Genomic DNA, 22,564 nt, shown 5'->3' with positions numbered 1-22,564 from the left:
AGATGGACTTTTTTAAAAAAAATGACAAATGTCTACTACTTTTTTTAAAGATTTCATTTGAGAGAAAGAGAGAGAGAAAGAGAGACAATGAGAGAGAACATGAGTGGGGGTGGGGAGAGGGAGAAGGAGACTCCCAGCTGAGCAAGAAGGCTGACCCAGGGCTCAATCCCAGGACCAGGACCTGAGCCAAAGGCAGACACCTGACTGAGCCACACAGGCACCCCGAAGATGAACTTTTTAATAAGGGGTGTTGGCTACCTATCTGTCAAGCAGTCAGTATAAACACCAAATAAATCACCGATCAAAAATTTTTAAATGAAAATATGGAAGACTTTAATAAAAAGGCAAGTTCTGGGGCATCTGGGTGGCTCAGTCAGTTGAGCCTCTCACTCTTGGTTTTGGCTCAGGTCATTATCTCAGGGTTTTGAGATCAAGCCCCATGTCAAGTTCTGTACTAGGCATGGAACTTGCTTAAGATTCTCTCTCTCTCTCTCTCTCTCCCCCTCTGCCTCTCTCCCTCTTGCTCTCTTTCCCTGCTTCCATCTCTTAAAAAAAAAAGGCAAGTTCCTTTGCAACCGGGTACGGGAAAAATCTTTCTGATTCAAAATGCATCTGCAAGAAAACAAAACTGATATATTCAATTAAAACAAAAACAACTTAAATACAAAACATGAGAAAATTTTTACAGTATTTTGCAGATAAAGGACTGATCTCTCTGATAAAAAAAAAAAAAGGCACTGGTATTTAAAAAGCCCCAAAACCCAAAAGGAATGTACACAATAAAAACATACATACAGTTCACATAAAAAAATATACAAGCACCTATTAAGTTTTATGAAAAGATGCTCAACTTCATGTGTAAAAGAAATGCCAATGAAAACCACACTGAGATGTCATTTTTCACGTATCAGAGTGGCAAAAATCCAAGAACTTCACAAGGCACTCTGCTGGTAAGGCCATAGGAGTATAAATTATTAGGACATGCGAACTCAAATTGATCATGGGAGTGTAAGATGGAACAAAAACTATAGTAATATCTCATAAAACTTCATGTACATTTTACTCTCTGAGCCAACAATCCTCCTCCTAGGAATTTTCTGAGGAAAGCACCATATGCACTAAGTTATTAAATGCAGAATTATTTGTAAAAGCAAATTACTGAAAATCTACTTGACAACTCAGTGAAACCATTTGAATACACCATCATCATACATTTATACAGTAAAATACTATGCAACTATATTAGAAACAAGTAAAAAAGAAAAAAGATCTTTAGGTGATAATATGGAATCATTTTCAGGATATCTTGTTAATTAAAAAAACACAAAGTACAAAAGCTTCTATAGAAAAATATCTTTTGTGTGAGGAAAAAGGTAAAAAATATATATACACATAATTACATTCATGGGTAGGTACTCAAAAGAACTGAAAACAGAGGTGTTCAAACAAAACTTGCAAGCAAATGTTTATAGCAGCACTATTCACAAAAACCAGAAGGTGGAAACATCCCAAATTCCATCATCAAATAAATGGATAAACAGTATGTGGTCTATCCATGCAACAGAGTATTATTCAGCCACAAAAAGGAATGAAGTACTCACACATGCTACAACACATGGGAAAACCTTGAAAACATCATGCTAAACAAAAGGAGCTAGACACAAATGGTCACATATTTTATCATTCCATTTACCTGAAATATTCAAAATAGGCAAATCCATAGTGACGGAAAGACTAGTAGTTGTCAGGGTATAGGGGAAGGAAGACTGGGGAGTGACTGCCTAATGGATATCCACTCAGGGTGATAAAAATGTTCTGAAATTAGATAATGGTTATGGCTACAAACACTGCTAATATATTAAATGTCACTGATGATAAACGGTATGTGTATTTAGCCACAATAAAAAGGGCACCTTTTTCCATGTGCCTAAAAATGAAAAAAATTGTAGGACATTTGTGAAAAATATAGGACAGGAAATAATTTTTTATTGAGATCATCTGGCAGTTTGAAAACAATATAATTAATGGCCAAAATGTTTAGAATACAAAATACACATCCTAATACAGGGTATCAAAAGAGAAGGTCAATAAGGTTTGAAATAGCCAGGAAGGTTTCATAAGCAGGCTTTAATCTCACCATTGTAGGTTAGTAGTATCTAGAGAGAAGGACAAAAAGAAACATAGAAAATAGGAGTCAACATCTGATGTAGAGTCTTCTACAATTTTAGTGCTTGTTTGTTTTATTCAATTTCCTACTAATTTTTCATTAGGACTTAGTTAATATTGTCTCTATTTAAAAACATGTCAGGGATTGGAGCCACACCATAAAGAGTTGTCCTTTCACATCTATGCAAAACTGCACAATTTCTTCTAAGTCTTTAAAGTTGCTTGCAAAATTCCAGTTCCTAGAATCTTGAGACCTTTTGGGGCTCCCCTGAGGGACACTGAAACAGTGGGAATTTGTGGGTGAATGGTGACAAAGCATGGAAAAAGACTTCTAAGACTGGCTCTCCTCCAGAATGCCAAGTCATTCTCTTCACTGATGTATAACTGAGAAGAGATAACAAGATGACAGTGGAAATACAAAGAATGCTACATATTTTCTCTGTACTTGCTACTGTGATTGGCACTGAGATGACTAGCACATGGGTCCTTTTCTCAAGACCCTTCTGGTCCAGTGCAACCTAACTTATAGCCAACAAAAGTAATGTCCAGGTAAGTGATAGTATATCATTCAAAATGATACAGGTAATGAACAAAATAACCAGAACTCAAATAAAGGCCTCCTCAGTTCGGGGAGATAAAAAAAACACAGGCTCCTTTCATTTTCTTCTTCATGGACACACACAAACTAGGAATACGCAATCAGCCACATTGCAACCAAACAGTACCACTGTATAGAGTTCCTACGTTAACACAGGTTGGCAGAAACAAAGAAGACAATCCCCATATTCTAACTTAACTAATGAATGAATAAATAACATCTCACATATAAAAAATACACACATCCTTTTTTTGTAAAAGGAAAAACACGAAGTATAATCAGAACTATTAAAAATGGTTACCTATGGAAATGGGTAGAAACAAAGTAGAATGCACAGGGATGAGAATAAGATTTACCTGAATCTCTATCATTTTGATTTTGAAATCATAAAAATGTTCTACAATATTCAGAAAATAAAATTAAAACGGAAGGATTTTTTAAAACCATAATTTGAATACAAACACAAACGAACCTATGGAGTAAACTGATAAAATAGCACAGCATACCAAAAAAATTACTTCACACACCTCTCAAACACAATTCTCTAACTATACACCTTTACCAAGATACATGGGAAAAAAATGCAAAGAAATTATAAAGTTCATTTAGAAAGGTTGTCAGTAGACATGTTGGTTTAGTAGTTCTAAAACTTCTAAAATTATTTTGTGTCTATTTTAGAGGACAAGGGTTTTTTCACTAGGGTTGAAGGGAGATACAAATATAGAATTGGGTAAGATGAAGAAACCTGTGGTGCTATATTTGAATCAAAATAGAAGTATGAAACCATGACATTTACATAAAATCTCTGAATTCTGATCACCAAAAGTGTGTAGAAACTGTTACACCACAATAGCAATGAGTACCATCCATCTCCCACATCTGAATACCATTTCTCAGTAAAGGAGCCGGGACTCTTGGGGGAAATGGTTGATTCCAGGTCTGGAACAGGACTACTACAAGGGGAACCTGAAATACTTTTTTTGGCCCAGGAAGCAAGGAAATGCTCAAAGACTGATGGGGTCCTGTCAAAAGGACACAGGAGGCAGCTCCAGAGGCTCCCACTGTCAATGTGGGATACTCTGAACCTCAAAAAGACAAATAGTAACAATGGATAATGAACTGTAACAGTAATTTTCAGTCCAGGAGTTTAAAGTGATCATTTTTAAAAGGAGAGAAAAAAATCATCAATAGATGCTGAAAGCATTGGGTGATAGCTGGTGAGAAAAAGATACACAGTCTCAAATTATCACCCATATTTACATTAATACAAAGGTGGAAACGTAGCTTTATAAGTGATCTGACAAACATCATTTTAACCAAGAGATCAAACTTAGCATCACCAAAAATGAGACAAAGTGACCTTATATGCCCCTGAAATGATCAGTGGGAAGGACACAACTTCATCTATATAGTATTTTTGTCAGGATCTTTAACCGGATTCTACACACCAAAAAGTAATCTGGCAAATCCCAGACTGTAGGACATTCAACACCATCAGCCTGGTCCCTTTAAAGAGGTAAGGTCAGGCATCCTGGGTGGCGTGGCTCAGCGGTTTAGCCACGCCTTCAGTCCAGGGCCTGATCCTGGAGACCGGGGATTGAGTCCCACGTCAGGGTCCCTGCATGGAGCCTGCTTCTCCCTCTGCCTGTGTCTCTGTCTCTCTCTGTCTCTCATGAATAAATAAAAAAAAATTTAAAAAATAAATAAATAAAAATAAAGAGGTCAAGGTCATGAAAGACCACACACAGCCCGAGGGGGATGAGGAGAGGGATGGTGCTATTCTACACTAAATAAGACTCAAGAGACATAAAAACTAAAGTGGACTCTGCATCTGAAAAAACAGCGATCATTTTGGGCTAATGGGAAATCTTAGCATGAACCAAGATATTAGATGACATTATGAGAATGGGACTGTGGCTAAGAAGACAAGCATCCTTGTTCTTAGGAGGTCACTGATAAAGCATATAGAGGGGAAGTGTCATGGTGTTTTCAACTTACTTTCAATAAGTTGACCTAAAATAAAGTCTGTGTGTATACAGTTGGGAAGGGGGGAAGAGAAAGAAAGTAAACAAATGTAGAAAACATTGAAAATTTAGGGTCCAGACTTTCTGAAGAGGGCAAGATAGCACAGATTTTAGGCTTCGTGGCCACACACATCTGTCTGGTGCTATTACATGTTCTTCTTTGCATTTTTCTCTTTTTAAAAATGAAAAAACCATTCTGAGCAGGGAGCTACACAGTAACTGACATGCTTTCCTTCTAGGGTAATGAAAATGTGAGACTGATTGTGGTGATGGCCGCCCAACTCTGTGACTACAGCAAACACCATCGAAATGTACACTTTAAATAGGTGCATTGTATGGAATGTGAATTACAGCTCAATAAAGCTGTTTAAAATAAACTGGCTGTGAGTGGGCCAGAGTTTGCTGACCCACGATCTACACTTGGTGATAATAATGAAGTAAATCAAAAAAACAAATACTAAAGATAATTTCCCCTTCACATTTTACAGAAACTAAATCAGGCTTGTTTACTCAAAAAAAAAATGTTTTGCCAATGATTATGTAGCTAAGAAAATCTAACCCATTCATTTATATCATTTTAAATTTTGATTAGACAAAGCAAGTTGATTACTAAACCTTATTATTGTACTGTACTACTATCAAAGAGCTAAAATTTTAAGTACATCAATTCAGTAGGAATTAAAAGACATCACTTATTGCTGCAGCTCTCAAAATCAGCAAGTCTAAAATGACCACAGAACTAAAATCCAAAAATAAATAGAAGAGCAAACTCTTTGGATGATAGAGACATTAAACCTCATTTTGTGGTATTGTTTTTGCTTTTTACATTTAATTTTCTATGTAACTATGCTTTTCTCAGTATTAGGACATATTCTACACCTAAAAACAATTATGGTAAGTCCTTTTCCTTTAAAGGAAACTGGGCCAAAGTACTAAGTCATCTCAAATTGTGATTCTGTAAATCTCAAAATTGCATTCTTGAAAACAAAATATGGGTACCTTTCTCATGAGAATCAAGGGCATCGTCTTCAAGGTCATCATCAAAAATCTCTCGGCCATCTTCCACATAGCCAATACCATCTGCAGGAACAAATTTTTTTTAAATTTTTTTTTATTGGAGTTCAATTTGCCAACATATATCATAACATCTGGTGCTCATCCCGTCAAGTGCCCGCGGAACAAAATTTAAAATGGGACCAAGTTTCTAAAAGTGGCCAGTATATTTTAGCCACAACAACAAAAACACCTCTAATACCTACTCAGATGTTCTCCTGGCTGTGCCATTTTTAAATGCAGCAGAATCCTGTTAAGACGGGTATCAGATGAAACATAAGCATCTACACAGCAGGTCTGCTGTGTCAAAACCAAAGGATATATGCTATGCCCATCTAGGTGAGCTAGGGAAATGATTTGGCCCACAGCATCAAAGTCTGCCACAACGGGATGCTTAAGAGTAGTTTTATTCTACCCAAAGAATAAAAAGCAAAAGAATAGAGATTACACAGGCCTAGAAAAGCACTTCAGTCTATGAAGGAAAACTGGCAATAGAGCTGAGTCCAACTACAGAAATAGAAACACAATTATGGTTACAGGTGCAGTCTATACCACTACCTGTGGTCTGCAGGAGCATGCCCAAGAAGTTATACCTGACAAGCAGGAACCAGTGAGCTTTCTACATGGATTGTAAAAACATCAGGACCAGCCTCTGCTCTGTGCTTTCGACTGTCCAGGTTACTCTTCACACATATAGCTTCGTGTAATCGTCACAGCCACTCTGTTCAATAGACAGTTTTCTCAACACCACATCACCTGAGGATACCCCACAGGTATGTGGTGTATCCCAATTACTACAGAGTCGTTTCCTGGAGGATTTACACTATATCCTGAGGTATGTGTCTGGATTCTCCAAAATACCCCAGAATAAAATTTCTATTGTATTCCCTCCACATTCTCAAATAATGTATTTGAGAAAAATCTGAACCAATATCATTTTAACAGTGTCGTACATCTGCTCATGCAAAGCAGCAACTCCACCACATGAGACTCAACAAAAACTAACATAATACTTAGAAGGGAATTTCTTCCCACATACCATCATCCACGATCCAGTCATCATCCTGGCGGGCCTGAACCAGCTTCGAATACTGTTCTTCATCAACTTCTTCATAAACACTTGTGAAGTCCTCAACCTGCAATCATACAAGTTTGAGAAAGCTTCAAATGGAGTGAAAGTGTTAAACAATTCTGATGAAAAATTGTCAAATTGAAATGGGAATGGCAGCCTGAAGGAGTAGCTGCAACCATATCATGAGTTCTGACATTCAACACCACTACCGGGTTTTTCCTTAAATAGACATCAATTAACTTAGTATTCCTTTTAGGTGGGTGTTAACACAAGATATTAAATGATTCCATTAGCATAATATACTTGTCACACCATCAATTACTCATCTACTTCATAAAAAACAAACTGAATTATAGCCAATTCTTTGTTAGCTGCTTTGGGGATTATTCACTTTTAACTTCTAGACTGGTTTCTCCAATACTTAGCAAACCCACAAGGCATGCCAACCCCCTCTCCACTAGCTGATGTTGCCCTGCACACTGGCAATTTTAATAACAATTCAATCAACCAAATAGAGTTTAAAAGGAAACTCTGCCCCACCTATCCCCCTCCCCCAAATCAGCAAAACAAGCGCACTCTATATTCTATAGGTACACAGGAAATAATTTTTGAGTGATCCCTATTTGTATTACCACTGATCTCTTACCATTCTCAGGTCTTGAGACTGCAGAGACTGAAATGCTGAGCTATGTGAAGGGCAAGTCCTCTAATAACATGAGCTACCCAAACTTCCAGAGGGCCGTTAACTACTGGCATGAATAGAGCAGACCACTTCACAGTTTAAGCAACAAGCAGGACAGAGGCACACCACCTCAGCTGCCATAGTAATAGCAACTTGCCAACTCAGAATTTGGTGGGCCACTTAGAACTCCTAGATACCCGATTAAAAATTCCCCCCTTCTCTCCAGAGTTCAAGTGGGTAAGGGATGAAGGAAATAACTCCAGCTGAAGAACTAAGACTCTAGGAAAAATTGCTTGGACACAGAGCTTTGAGAACCCAATGGGCAGAGCTGACTGGACTCCTGCCACAGCTACAAGACTTATAACAATTACAGGATCAGGCTTAGTTTTCGCCTGCTGTTTAATCTGTTCTATAGCGATCACTGGCAAATGTTGATTCGGCCTTTCACCATTTGATAATAGAAACTACCTGCCCTACCAAATTAATTTTTTGACAACCCAAACACAAATGAGCCCAATTAATATTACTATACTGACCAATTTTCTTTTGGCAGAGGAAGTGAACTTGCAGGATTATATTTCTGTTGGTTGAAGTCCATTAGGCATACTTTGTCTCTTATTTAAGTAACTCACTTCTATACTATCAAAAAGATACCAGAAAACTACCTTAGAAAATCATTTTGAGTAAAAAGTCATTTTGACTCTATGTCAAAAAACTGTGCTACTGCTCAGTATGAACTCTTAGAGCCATGCAATTAACATGAGTGATTAAAGGGAAATCAGTCACATTGTGTCAACATCTGAAATGCCCCCACAGAACTCCTTTATAGGAGTACTTACATTAAAAATGCTTTATTCCTGCTTTACTATAATCCTTTTAGCAACCCTTTGTGATCTGGTTGACTCACTTAACTCGAGCGAATGATGCCAAATGACAAAAATCCTCTTCCACTTTCTTAATTGCACAACACAGTATAGGCCATGGTTAAATATGCATATTCTGAAGCCAGACTGCCTGTGCTCACAGGCTCTGCCACTGTGACCTCAGAATTCTCACCTATGAAATGCTGTTAATCACAGTATCTAACTTTTCATAATTATTGGAAAGATTAAATAAACATATTTGTAAAAGCACTTAGAACAGTGTTCGATAAAAAAGTACAGCAGTTGCGGTTATCATTTTTTTCTCGTATTAATTAATCACTTTCTAGCCCTGAGGCAGCTGAGACACTCAAGGAACACATTGAAGGTGATGCCAGACAATGCTGTATAGATGGTAACCACTCTGATTTTTTTGTTTTAGCTACAGGCCATAAATAGTGGTTAGAGGAAAATGGTCAAAAGGGCATCACATTCAATCTTACACACAGGACACAGCAGAAGTAAGACCCAAGTCCTCACCTGCCACAGATGAAATTAGGAAAAACAATTCCCTCCAAGAAGTCATGCTTAGCTAGAATGCTCAATATCTTAAAAGTAAAAGCATTTCTAAGTTCCCCCAACAAAGCTATGAAATTTACCACAGCTGCAGTGTGTTGTGTTTTTTAATATTTTATTTATTTGAGAGAGTGAGCAAGGGAAAGAGCGTGAGAGCAGAGGGATGAAGCAGAGGGAGATGGAGAAAGCAGATTCTCCACTGGGCAGGGAGCCTGATGTGGGGCTCGATCCCAGGGTCCTGGGATCATGACCTGAGCTGAAAGCAGATGCTTAACAGACTAAGCCACCCAGGCGCCCATGCAGTGTGCTTAATAAGGAAAAAAACAGCATCTGTAAAGTGCCTTACAGGAACTTAAAGAGCCAAGTAATTGCCAAAATGTGTAAATGTACTTCATGCCCACACTTTTTCAATAGTAAGAAATTAACTATTGCAAGTACAACATATATTGGTATTTCTAATCAGTGACAAAAGGGACATAAAATACCTACAGGCTATGAATTAAATGAAGCAAAGGAGAAGAAAAAAATGGTTACTTACTTCATATTTATACTTCTCACCAGCTTTAGCCCTTTTCAGTCTTTCTAGAGCTTCTTGGCGCCCTCTCTTTGATTTTTTTTCTCGCCGGGATCGAGAAGATACAAAACTCCCTGAATCTGACACAGCTGAAAAAAAGCCAAGTTTACATGAGATGTTACAAAATTGTCAGCCATCTTCTCTCAGGAACAGGAATGTTCCCAGTCAATAGTATCACAATTTCAGTATTATAGAAATGATTAGTTTTCATACTGTAGATGGTTCATGAAGGACAAGTTCACACAGCTCCTGTGACTCCAGAAATTTTCTCTAAGACCCAGTTAAAAGAACTGAAGCAACTGTTACTTTTTTCCTCCAAAAAGAGGAAAATTTCAAAATCAACTGGTATCTTGCAGAGACAATAAAGAAAGGAGATCAGCCATTAATCTATAACCTTTCCATTAGAAATGACAGGCCATAAGTAGAGTTATAAAAGAAGTACAATTCATTTTGTGTTCTATTAATCAACATTTGAAAGGCTTTAAAGGAGCACCTGCTCTTAGTAAAGTACTAGTCTCTCTGAAAGACAAAAAGATTCTGTACTCACAAAACTTACCATCTAAAATGGGAGATAAGTAGTAACTAACTCAAAAACAATCTTTAGAATACATGCCCTAACGGAGGTTCAGATGAAGTATTTGGAATTTCAAAGCACGGATAAAGTGGGCGGTTGGGAGAATTTAACACACAGGGCTCTGAAGAGATTCTTGATTCCTTCACTGATTTCCAGGCCTCATTCACTTGGTTAGGACATAGGGTGATAGTGCAAAATTACAAAGATTAAAATGTATTTTGTCAAAAATTAATGGAATACCAGAATGCCTCAGTGTTCATTCAACTTTTGAAGTAATCATGCTTTTGGTCATTAGGAACTGACCACCACATATATATACTGAAAATAGTTCATCCACAAAATTGAGAGTCGTTTACCAGATGATGAATCATCCACAAAATTGAGAGTCGTTTACCAGATGATGAATCATCCACAAAATTGAGAGTCGTTTACCAGATGATGAATAATCAAGTCAAGTGAGACCATGCTGCTTGCCAGCCATGAGTTTTGGCTTAGCATGATCGCCATCTGAGTCTGTGAAGTTGAGTATTTTATTGTATTTGGTGCTAATTATTTCATAAAAAGAAGGAGGCACAGAAAAGAAGGATTGATAAGATGCATCCTAAAAGCTCCAACCCCTTTGGAATACTCATAACAACATTCAACTGATGGACAACGTGTTTGACTGAAATAGAAGATGCAATTTAAAGAACATGTACCAAATGCTGAAAATAAACTGTTGATAACTAAATCTTACAGGTGAAACATAGAGATCATTTTTCCCCCTAGCTTTCTGGAAACAATCTCTCTTGAACATCTCAGTCTATTGTTTGACTTTCGTATTTGACTTGTAAATCCATTTTCAGAAAGGCATTAAGTAAAAATTAAGGAATGCATGTACTTAAAGATGACAGCCACAAAATCTTGGGTGTCACTCAAATGATTTCAAAAAATCACAAGCAGGTCTACATGAAAAGGTTAAGGGGATTACTGGACATGACTACTGACAGTGAAAAGCTGGCCTCAGTATATTCCCTTAAAGATGCCACTGACTCCTTAATAGACTCTCTTGACAAAATTTATAGTTCTTCAAATGGACTTACTTCACAGGCAACAATGTACCATTCTACAGGTTTCTTTCCTACAATTACAGAAAGGAAGAGTTGCCTGCCCTCAAGGGGGCTCCCAGTCAAATAAAGCAAAAGGAGCTGAGGCTCCCACCATCATACAGACATGGTGCCATAGAAGAGGCAAGGACAAGGTACTGAGGAAACACAACAAAGAACGCTAACTTTGAGAAATTCACAGAAGGCTTCACAGGGAAGGTGTCCAACACAGATCCAGAAAGACCATTAGAATTTCGCCACCAGAATATAGGGCGGAAAGGGGCAGAAGCACACAAAAAAGCATAAGCCTAATTACAAAGGGATGAAACTACAAGGTGGGGATCCCTGGGTGGCGCAGCGGTTTGGCGCCTGCCTTTGGCCCAGGGCGCGATCCTGGAGACCCCGGATCAAGTCCCACATCGGGCTCCCGGTGCATGGAGCCTGCTTCTCCCTCTGCCTGCATCTCTGCCTCTCTCTCTCCTCTCTGTGCATTCTCATGAATAAATAAATAAAATCTTTAAAAAAAATAAATAAAAATTCTTATTTAAAAAAAAAAACTACAAGGTGTACTCAGAAACCAAGAGGAAGTGGGTATGGGAGGTAAATCTTACATGAGTGTAGAGTGGGAGAATAGGAGATTAGGGAGAAGCAGCACAATCCGGCTCCACCACTTATTGGGTGACATGAGACCACCAGTTAACATCTCTGAGCTGTAGTGACCAGGTGCCTTCAAGTTGTTTTTTAAGCTGCCTGGCACCTGAACTTGTCTGTGAAATCCCCTCCTTATAAACCTTGATGGGATGCAGAGCCCAAGTCCCACTAGAGAAGTTGAAAAAGCAGATGCTCTTTCCCACATACGCTTGTAGCGAGGGCATGAACATATAAAACAGGCTCTATCAAGTAGGAATACCTGCTCAGACTTTAAATCAGAAGCTAGTGTCAGAAGGAAAGTGGATGGGCTAATGGAAGATTCTAGAAATAGCAACAGCTGCAAGAGGATTACTTGGGGTCACTCAGCCAGCAATGTCCCAAGATACAAACTATAACATCAAGTACTTGGCCATGGCTGACAATGACCTCCTCACTAGACCAGTTCTGTGGCACAACTTTATTTTTTATTTTTTTTATTTTTATTTATTTATGATAGTCCGAGAGAGAGAGAGAGAGAGAGAGGCAGAGACACAGGCAGAGGAAGAAGCAGGATCCATGCACCGGGAGCCTGACGTGGGATTCGGTCCCGGGTCTCCAGGATCGCGCCCTGGGCCAAAGGCAGGTGCCAAACCGCTGCGCCACCCAGGGATCCCCTGTGGCACAACTTTAATTACCATTCCTGGCTAAGCAGCCCCCCAAAGTGATTCTCAAGTCCACCTGGAGTTTCTGTGACCACCACAGTATCCTTCTAATCCCTAAAATACTTAAATTCCTCTTTTTCTATTTACATCAGCTAGAGTTGGCTCTTGTGGGTTAGACCAAAGGACTCACTGTAATGCAGAGCCTCAGGATTCTCATCTGTGAAATGGGGATAATTGTGTCTGCTTCATAAAGTTGTTAAGGATTAAATGAAGGACCTTGGCTTATTTTGTATCAGCAATATAGGATCTCATTTCATGTTTGTGTATGTGTGTACAGACGTAGGGCAGACACACACACACACACTTAGCGCGCACACAACACACCCAGAAGTACCATGGTCTAGCTTTAGAAAGCAAAAATAAAGGTAAGTGGTTTTCTCAGAGAAGCCTCAATATAGCACCACATGCAATTAGCTCTTTACCATCTCAACTCCAGGAAGACAAGACTATGTCCAGCTTACCTACCATTTAATGCCTATACCTAGCAGGTACATAGTAAATATTTGCTGAATGAACAAATGAATAAACCACTATACTTGCTTTTTAAAAATCATTAAACTCTCCCTGATCCCTTTTTATATGTAATAATAGGTAGTTACAGACCTTTCAACTTTTCACTGCCATTGTCAAGGTACCCCACCTTCTAATACTTAAGAGGAAAAAAGACCTAGAATTTCCTTCTTGGAATGTGTCCAATGCTTCGTGTAGATAAGTTAACAACAACAAAAAGGCATGAAAAAATCCATTACAAAACTTTAAATATTCAGTTCAAAATTACCATCTGAAGTACCCCCATTCTCCCCCAAAGCAGACACTAGCATGCAAGTCTTTCAGGTAACAATCTTTCTGCTCTAAGGGAAAAATTCCAGTCACAAGTCTCTAGCAACTACTTAATCAACACCATGACTTAAGAGGGGACTCAAGATTACACAGCATCTTCCAAAGAGTGATTTCTTGATGTTCACAGATGACGTACAGTTTTTATGGTGAAGAAAGAAACCCTAGTGGCAAATCACTGATGGAGAGCTGCAGAGACTGTTCATATACTCACAACCTACATCCCATTTGTAATCCAGGGTTGACGACTCTCCAAAACAAATTGTCTTAAAAACGAAAGGCTGGAGCAAATTGGTATCTGTGATTCACAACTAGGTGAATGCAAAGGAAACTGATTAGAAGGCAAGTTCTCATTAATGGAGATGTATCTGGGTGACAGGAGATGTACCCTGAACTAAGAAAGTGAAGCATCTGAATTTAAACCAGACATTCACTGAAGTTAAGTCACACTTTACTTGAACATAGTCCAAAAATCAGAAATCAAAGCCATTTACATTTTTGTATTCTATTTTTGGAAATAAAAGATTACTACTGAAAACGGAGTCATATACAGGGCATTCCAAATGCTGCTGAGCTGATTCGATTTTTTTCGGGGGGGGGGGGGTAACTTCACCAAAGATGACTAGATTGTGAACACTACTTCTATGCAGCACTCGGAAGAACTTTCCATAGAATTTGAGAGAAAAAAATTGTTAATGCATGAAGTAAAAACCCATTACCTAAGACAAGGCACATTTGTATTTTCTGGTGACAGCCCTTAGACTTTCTCTCCTGCTGAGTTAAAGTGTATAAACATTTCCCTGAGAGTTTTCATAGAAAGAGCTCACATTCGTTCGTTGTAGCCCTCAGGTAGATACTTTGAACTAAGAGTTGTTAGATACTTTGAACCAAGACTGTGCCCCATCGGGGTCAGTCTGATGCAGGTGTGCCCAGCACGTGGAACGCACTGGCCAAAAGAAATAAAAAGAAAATGCGGACTCGTGCGGAGAGCAACTCTGACACAGGCCCTGCAAGGGATGCGCTCTGGTTTGCCAGGAGCAAACGGCCCTGCGAGGAAGCCCCACCCGACACAAGTGAGTCCCAGCCCGGGACTACCAAGGTCCGCGCCCAAAAGGACCCGTCAGGCGAACCAGACGAGCGCCCCCCACCCCAAATTAAAAAGACCTCTCCAGAGCCCTCACCACCCGCAATCACGCCACGGCCCCTGTATTCCCAACCCCGAACCCCGCACGCGGGCTCATCCCTCACCGCTCGACCCCAGGTCGCAGTCTTCGCCGTGTACCAGCGCCATGGTCCTGCAGGCTCCCGATTCCGCGCCAAGCAGCCCGAAACTGGCGCGGGGGCCGAGACAGGCGCCAGGCTGAAAGCCAATCAGAGGCTCCAGAGGCTGCGGACTTCCGCCCGGAAGGCCACTGACGTGCCGCGCCGCGCCGCGCCCCGCCCCCGGCCTTCCCGCGGACGCCGGTTTGGCGCCCTGTTATGACCCCTTAGGGAAAAGCTCGAGTGGAGGGGAGGCCGAGGAGAGCAGCAAAAAGAAGCGGCCGGGCGCTGGAAAGGAGCCGCGGGGAAGCTCGCTGCGCAGGCGCACCCACGCTGATGGGAAAAGACTTGGGCACGTTGGGATAGGGGCTTTCTGGTTCTGAGAGTTCATTCTCTGAGAAAAAAGACGCGGGCGGGTAGTAGGATGGGCGTGGTTGGACCGTTTCCCCAGAGCCTTGGGAAAGCGACTGCCTCCTGCTGCGCGCTCTGAGTCTTGCCTGATAACTTTGCTTCTTAGCGTGTGAACACAGTCGCTGTGTGATTTATGGATATGTGTACTATAAATATATATATGTATATATATAAAGCACTGTCATACCCAAATGACCAAAAAAAGCACATGGGGCAATCATATGCCTCCTGACGTGATGCACTTGGAAAAGGGAACGACATCACCCATATAACCTTCTTACAAAAAATGCTTAACCTGAATCTAACCATGAAGAAACAATCAGATGTATTCAAAGCATAGGACGGTCTACAAAATATCTGGGGTTCTTGCAAAATGTCAGTGTGATGAAAGACAAAAAAGGCATTAGGTTCTTGTATACGGTACAATGCACATAATGTATGTGTCCCATTTTCTTTTTTAGGTATAACATTTTTATACATGTGCCTTCCACACACCTGTAATATCTTTTCCTACATTTTTGCCAACATACTTGTTGATCTCTTCCTCATGTGACAATTTTATAATATCATTTTCTCTAAAAAGGGTATAAAAAATTCAGTCTGCCTTCCAGCGTGGTTGATCGATGTTTGTTTCTTAATTTCTGATTGTTTAGAAATTTTTCTTTCAGCTCTATAACACAATATCATGTTAAGATATGATCCATATGTTGTGATACATGACAAATACATAGTGACTCGCACTTAGATCCACTCACTGTTTAAAGCACACGTCTATGCCTATACTTTCTCTTTAAAGAAATTGTTGCAACTTTGATATTATCAAGTTTATTCCTAACAGGAGAGAACTGTTTTGGGTAGGCACATATTTATGAACCAAATCTTTCCTTTACAACTTCACATGTCTGATAATTTTCCACATGCCACCTTAGAACTCTAAGTATTTCAGATCTTGTTTCTCTTTCATGACCCACATACTTCCAGGAGCCAGGACCCGTAGGACACTTTCATATTTTATCACTTCTGGCCCTGCACATTCAGGTCAAAACTCCAAATGAGCACAGTGGGGTAGGAATACTCCTGGAAGCTATTCCTACACCAGGAGGTCTATCAATATCTTTAAATACAATGAGTGCTTTCAACCGACATAGATGCTACTAAGTCTAAATGCAATGAAACACCAACTCAACTTCCACCACCACCACCAGGCAGGAAGGGAAGTATATCAAAGGGACAGGTGGTGATTCTCAAGAGCTAATTGTTACATATTCAGGAATTTCATAATCTACTTGTTAAGCTATTGGTAGCTTGAAATCAGCCATGGAGTGGGTATTTACACCATGGAAATAGGAAAATGTTACAGATAAAAAATCAGGCCCCCCCCCTTCTTTTGAGACAGAGTTTACTGCAAACCATCAAGTAGCCATAACAGATTGTGGTTTAAAAAAATCTAACTTTTGCGAATTTTCACAAAAACAAGAGGCCATGGCTAGGGCATCTTCCAGGGCCTCAGAAGTGGCCCATAAGCAAGTAAGAGGCCTCAAAGCTTGTTTCATTAACTTCATTGTAAATCTACCTCTGTTATCTAATAATACAAAAAAAATCACGATTTGTCTTAAACTTGCTCTCTCCTGTACAACACAGGACTGGTTTTTGCAGTGGGTTTCCAAATTGAAAAGTTTTTTTTTAATTTATCGCTATTACTAAAAACAAAGAAAAACAAAACTAACTTGAGATCCTATTTCCCACCATTTCTATCTTTTTATCTATATCTCTCCATATAAACTCTATCCATTGCTGGTAAACTGTTGTTGAGGAACTGCTTATTTTTCTGCCAGTGGCAGTGTAAAATAGGTACATCCTTTTGGAAAATAATATTGCAAGATGTGGCAAGTACCATAGCATGCTTTTATCTTTCAAACCATGATTTCTGCAGGTAAAAATTAATAGGAAGTAACTCACAAGAAACAGAGTAAATGCAAAGATGTCAATGGCTACCATTTTCCATCAGTAAAAAATTCAGACCTAAATATCCACATCAGAGAAGAAGTTTAATGATGTGACATCAAAAGGATAAAATAATTGGGAAAACTCAAAACATGGAAAGTGTTATGACATTTTACAAAGTGAAAAGAGCAGAGGGAACACACACATTTAATTGTGACTATATATCAAATAGCAATCCTATGTTAAATGAAGTATATCTTCTCCAGATGATAGCATCATAGATTCTTTTTGCTTACAACTTGTTCTCTTTTATATTATGCCAGGAGGCATTATAACATCAGGTAGAGTCAGATTTAGGGTTTGATTCTTAGACTATACTTACCTCAGGAGCAATTATGAAATTTAATTGAAATAATACACATACATTAGTATGCCAACACCTCAAAAGCATTCAACAAATAGCTATTATTCTTATTGTATTTTTATAGTAAGCTTTACCATTACATTGATCTTCCTAATAACTATACAAGGTAGGTATGTCAAGGAATTGCTTTATTCCTACTGCTACATTCGTTCTCCCCTTTCTTCTTGTAATGGAATGTGGACTTTTAGCTGGGCACATCAAGGAAAAGACTGAGTTTCCCAGCCTCCTTTGCACCATGGTTTAGCTAAATGTCTAATTGCTGGCACACAAGAGTTAAGCAGTAGAGACTTACAGAAAGGCTGCTTAGTGAAATTGGATACACCTGGAAGGGGACCCTCTTTTTTTTACCCCTTTGCCTTTTCTCTCTTTCTTCCTGCAACACAGTTGTGATGGTGGAAGCTCCAACAGCCATCCTGCATTATGAGATAACCCTGAAGATGAAAACCACACATGGAGATGGTAGAAAAGAATGGTAAGAGCCTTGGTCCCTAATATCTGTGAAACCACCATACCAGCCCAATCTATTTGTCTACTCTCCAAGCGACCTTTCTTTTATAAATTAGACTTTTTTTTTTTCCTAGAGGGGAAGACAACTAGCTAGCCAAATACTATTCTGGCATGTTTGCCAGGTATATTTCTCATCACAATCAATAAATCAGGACTCTGGTTCCATGAGCAGTGTGAGTTTGCTAGCATGAACCTGGTTATTTTTGGATTTATTAACGAAATCGGCTTTGTGACCATGGGGAGTTTCTGAGCAAAACTAGATAATGGGGATCCCTGGGTGGCGCAGCGGTTTGGCGCCTGCCTTTGGCCCAGGGCGTGGTCCTGGAGACCTGGGATCGAGTCCCACGTCGGGCTCCCGGTGCATGGAGCCTGCTTCTCCCTCTGCCTATGTCTCTGCCTCTCTCTCTGCTGTGACTATCATAAATAAATAAAAATTAAAAAAAAAACTAGATAATGTTTATGTGCAGCTATGGAGAGAAGAAAATATGCCAGCTGAAAATAGGCAAGGAAATGAGAGGTGCTGTGTGTGCCTTTGACGTCTCAAAGGATTCCAGGTGATATGAGTAGATATGCAACTCCCCTGGTCATCTAGCTGCTGGTGCCCAAGCTCAAATCATTTTCCCAGGCACATAAGTTGCAAAGCCCCTCTCTTGACTTACTTGCTTATTAAAAGGCATGGGGGGTGCTCAGTCAGTTGAGTGCCCAACTCTTGATTTAGGCTCGGGTTGTGATCTCAGGGTCATGAAGTCAGCCCCATGCCTGACTCTGCGCTCAGCAGGAAATCTGCTTGGGATGCTCTTTCTCCCTCTCCCTCTGCCCACCCCCCTGCCCGCCATACTCTGTGCTCTCTCTCTCTCTCTCAATTAAATAAATAAATCTTTAAAAAAATTATTTAAAAGGTATAGCAGCAGCGGAGCAGGCCCCTTTCCTGGAACATTTTGTGTACCATTGCTCTTGGATAAAGCACACCTCTCTGGGTGGCATCTGATGACTCTGCCTGTGAGGTGTTCCTGTGCCATGGCAGCCTTACGGTGTTTGTTGAATACTTTACTTAAAGACAATGATTCTGGGGTTGGGACTAATTGAATCAGTGCACAAAGGGAGAAATACTTTGGTTTAATTATAAACTCACCTCACTTCTAAAGCAAGAATGTACGACACCCAGCAAATCAGGGATCAGAGAAAGAAAATGAAAAGGATCTAACATTGCCCAAGGGAGAGAGACACTGAGGATAAAGGCAAACTACTCACTACTTAGTTATGGTCCTTAAATAGATACAGACAAATACATACATGGCTTGGGTTTTCTTGTTACTGGGGACAAATTACTACTTAAATAATTCATGACAGATATTTGACATTATTTTGGCTGCCCAGTATCAGACACGTATGGGATATTTCTCACATTTTGAGTTTGTGGGGAGGCAGATCCACCTACCACGTTAGAAGCTGAAAATGCTTTTGTCCCAGTAACTCTGCCAGCAACCACATGAACAGTCTTAAGCTTGGCCATTTCCAGGAAGGATTTTGAATTTGGAACTAGTGTCACAAAAAACGGAAACATTCTTCCAGCCAGTGGTAGCAGCTTCTCACTTCCTGCTGGGCAGCAATGCGGAGGTGTGATTTTTACCAGTGACTTCAGCTTCAGAACCCCACTATGTGCCGACCCCCTTCACCTTGCCCCTCCTGGCTTCCTAGTGATTCTGTGCATCTCTGAGATCCTCTCATAACATCCTCCCCCTCCCTCCTCCATTTCCCCATCCTTTTCTTCTCTAAACCTCCTTTTTTCTCAAATCAGCCAAAGTCTGTTTCTGTTGCTTGTAACTAATATCTCCAGCTGACACGGTATTCTGTTTCTTTGCTTTATTCTCATTCCAGAATTACCAAGCAATCTCCTAGTTAGTATTTCAGATACTTAAATACTGGGACAGAAAAATGCTAAACAGAAGATGAGAGCATTGGGGTACCTGGGTGACTCAGTTGGTTAAGGGCTGCCTTCAGCTCAGGTCATGATCCCAGGGTCCTGGGATTGAACCCCACGTCAGGCTCCCCACTTAGTGGGGAGCCTGCTTCTCTCTCTCCCCACCCCCACTCAAGCTCTTTCTCTCTCAAATAAATAAATAAATAAAATCTTTAAAAAAAATAAAATAGATAAAATTAAAAAAAAAAGATGAGAGCATTCCAGTGTTTGGAAAATGATGATCTCCACTATCAGTTAGTAGGTGTTTATTTTAATTAGAATGTGTCCTTGTGAGTTTAAGTAAAGTTGGTCTGTCCCTAAGAAACTATCTCTGTGTGTTCTAAGGAAATCGAGTCAGTACTCACAACACTAAGAACAAAACCCCTTCAGGTGAAACAATTATAACACAAGGTGGTTTTCTAGATCAATTAAATTGGGGGAGGGACATAACCTTGAAAGGAATTAATGAATAAAAATGTTCAATTCTCTTCTCTCCCCACTTGCATTTTAATTTTTTAACGAATAAATACTGCGAGATTCCAGAAAAAACAACAGCAATTTAGATATGTGCCATCTATGTAGATATGCCCTCCCCTCCGCCCCATCCCAGCCAACCCATTATACCCTGTGAGGTTTAATCCTGGGGAATAGAGTGAGAAACACTGAGTCTAGAAGCTTTGTCCTTGAATGCTTTGATTTCTAATCCCTGCCACTCTGGTGACTTCCAGAGAGAAAAATCTATTTTCTTAAGAAGGCCATGAAAAATAATTAATTAATTAATTATCAAACAATAAAAACAGAGATATCTACATGTATATCTCAACTAGACAGCACTAATTAAACCAAAAACTTGGAAGGAGAATTAGCCATGTTTGAGTACTGTTCTATGTAGAATTACTTCTAGACATCAACATCACTGCATCTGAACCCTTTCCTCAAACCTACTACCATACAATCCTCTTCTTCCCACCCCAGTAGGGAGGAATGTCCTCAAGTGAGTCCACATGAATTATTGACCAATGGGTAAATCTTTTGTGATAACTGAGCCCTGGCTCACAGCATAAATATGCAATGTCATTGTGAATAAAACCTGCCCCCAAAGACAAATAGCTGTACTAATGCTTCAGGACCTTCTAAGTCAGCAGCATGAAATAACACTTGGCAACAGAAAACCAGATTTAATCTGGGAATTATTAAAGGTGTTGGGGCAAATTTAAGAAAGAATTGAGAGTTAGGACACTCATCATATAATTGGTCAATAGCAAATTTTAGGAAAGGATGGTAGCATGAGGGCTTCTTAATTTATGTATGGCCAGTGTGGTATAAAATTTAGAGCATGGTTCTTTTGCTGGTAGTTAGAAGCATCTGAGCAGTTTTTCAAAGTCCAATGCCCAGTAGCCTCCCAAACCTATTAAATCAGAATTTCTAAAGATGGGATTCCAATGTGCAGCCAAAGTTGTGAACAAGTGGTCTAAGAAGGCACTGCTAAACCTTTTAGTCATCAGAAGGATGGTTAATGTTGACATAAACAGTTGGGCATACCTCTTTCCATGAGGAAGCAGGGCTCATTTCCTACCTGTTCTAAAGACTTTTACTGTTTAGTATCTTATGGTATTTAGATGGTGGCTTCCTTTGAATGGAATGATGTCTGATTTAGCTAAAAGACTCATGCAAGCCCAGAACTAGCTTTATTAGAAATAATGTGAAATCCCTCCTCTTGTTAAGCTTCTGTACTGATAGAAATCATAGTCTGACTGCAAGTCCTTGGTTTAGGCTTAGGGGACGGAGAATCATTTTAGTTCAAGCAGTAACTTGCCTCATTGTATTACTCTGTGTGTTCCTTTCATAGTAATGAGAACTTGGATTTCAGTTCTCTTTGTCCTTAACTACTTATTGAATAATTTCTGCCAGAAAGACAGACTTGCCGAAACAGTTGTTGATAGTTCAGGCACAATCAAGAGTTTTTTTTATAATCATCTGCTTTAAAAAGATCATCCAGGGGGCCCCTGGGTGGCTCAGTCGGTTAAACTTGATTTGAACTCAGGTCATGATCTCAGGGTTGTGAGATTGAGCCTCATGTTGGGCTCCATGCTTAGTGCAGAGTCTGCTTGTCTGTCTCCCTCTGCTTCTCCTTCCCCTGCGCACTGCTCCCTCATGCTCTCTCTTTCTGCCCCCTCAAATAAGTAAATAAATAAAAATATTTTTAAAAAACTTAAAAAAAATAAAAGATCATCCTGGAAATGAAAGGTGTTCAAAAGTAAGGGAGAGGCATGTCCCCTAGATCAGACATTATTAGCAAGGTAAGTCCACTGAAAGTTATGTACGTGTGTACAAATCTGATGCTTTCTGGAGCTGTATATGTTATCTTTGGATCAAAAACAAAGATCATGTCTTGATTGATCTTTTATTTCTTTCCATTGGCATAATAAATACTTAATGGTTAGCTACATTTGATGACTTAGTACATTATATCTCTTTAGTCCAATGGGCATGTTTCTAAAAATTCCTGTCAATATTTACATGTTTTTTAATTTTTATTTATTTTTAAAGATTTTATTTATTTATTCATGAGAGACACACAGAGAGAGGCAGAGACATAGAGGGA

The 22,564-nt window shown here is 39.6% G+C and overlaps 1 protein-coding gene across 2 annotated transcripts in view; it reads right to left on the bottom strand.

Annotated features, from left to right (window-relative positions):
* POLA1 (DNA polymerase alpha 1, catalytic subunit) overlaps positions 1-14,861 on the bottom strand; it is a 310,086-nt gene extending 295,225 nt beyond the window's left edge. The window contains exons 1-4 of one of the 2 annotated variants that reach the window (XR_005386198.1): positions 14,702-14,861; positions 9,570-9,694; positions 6,881-6,977; positions 5,788-5,868 (exon numbers count right to left, since the gene is read on the bottom strand). Coding sequence is in view for 1 of the 2 variants with exons in the window: in XM_038587111.1 (XP_038443039.1) it covers positions 5,788-5,868; positions 6,881-6,977; positions 9,570-9,694; positions 14,702-14,744 (346 nt within the window). In the remaining variant the exon portion in view is untranslated. The remainder of the gene's footprint in view (positions 1-5,787; positions 5,869-6,880; positions 6,978-9,569; positions 9,695-14,701) is intronic. The other variant, XM_038587111.1, reaches the window with a different exon arrangement.
* Positions 14,862-22,564: the final 7,703 nt, after the last annotated feature.

The sequence above is a fragment of the Canis lupus genome, chromosome X, assembly GCF_011100685.1.
Source record: "Canis lupus familiaris isolate Mischka breed German Shepherd chromosome X, alternate assembly UU_Cfam_GSD_1.0, whole genome shotgun sequence".
In the NCBI taxonomy this organism is placed as follows: domain Eukaryota; kingdom Metazoa; phylum Chordata; class Mammalia; order Carnivora; family Canidae; genus Canis; species Canis lupus.
Note: the sequence above shows the minus strand (reverse complement) of the source record. Positions and strands in the feature narration are given on the sequence as shown.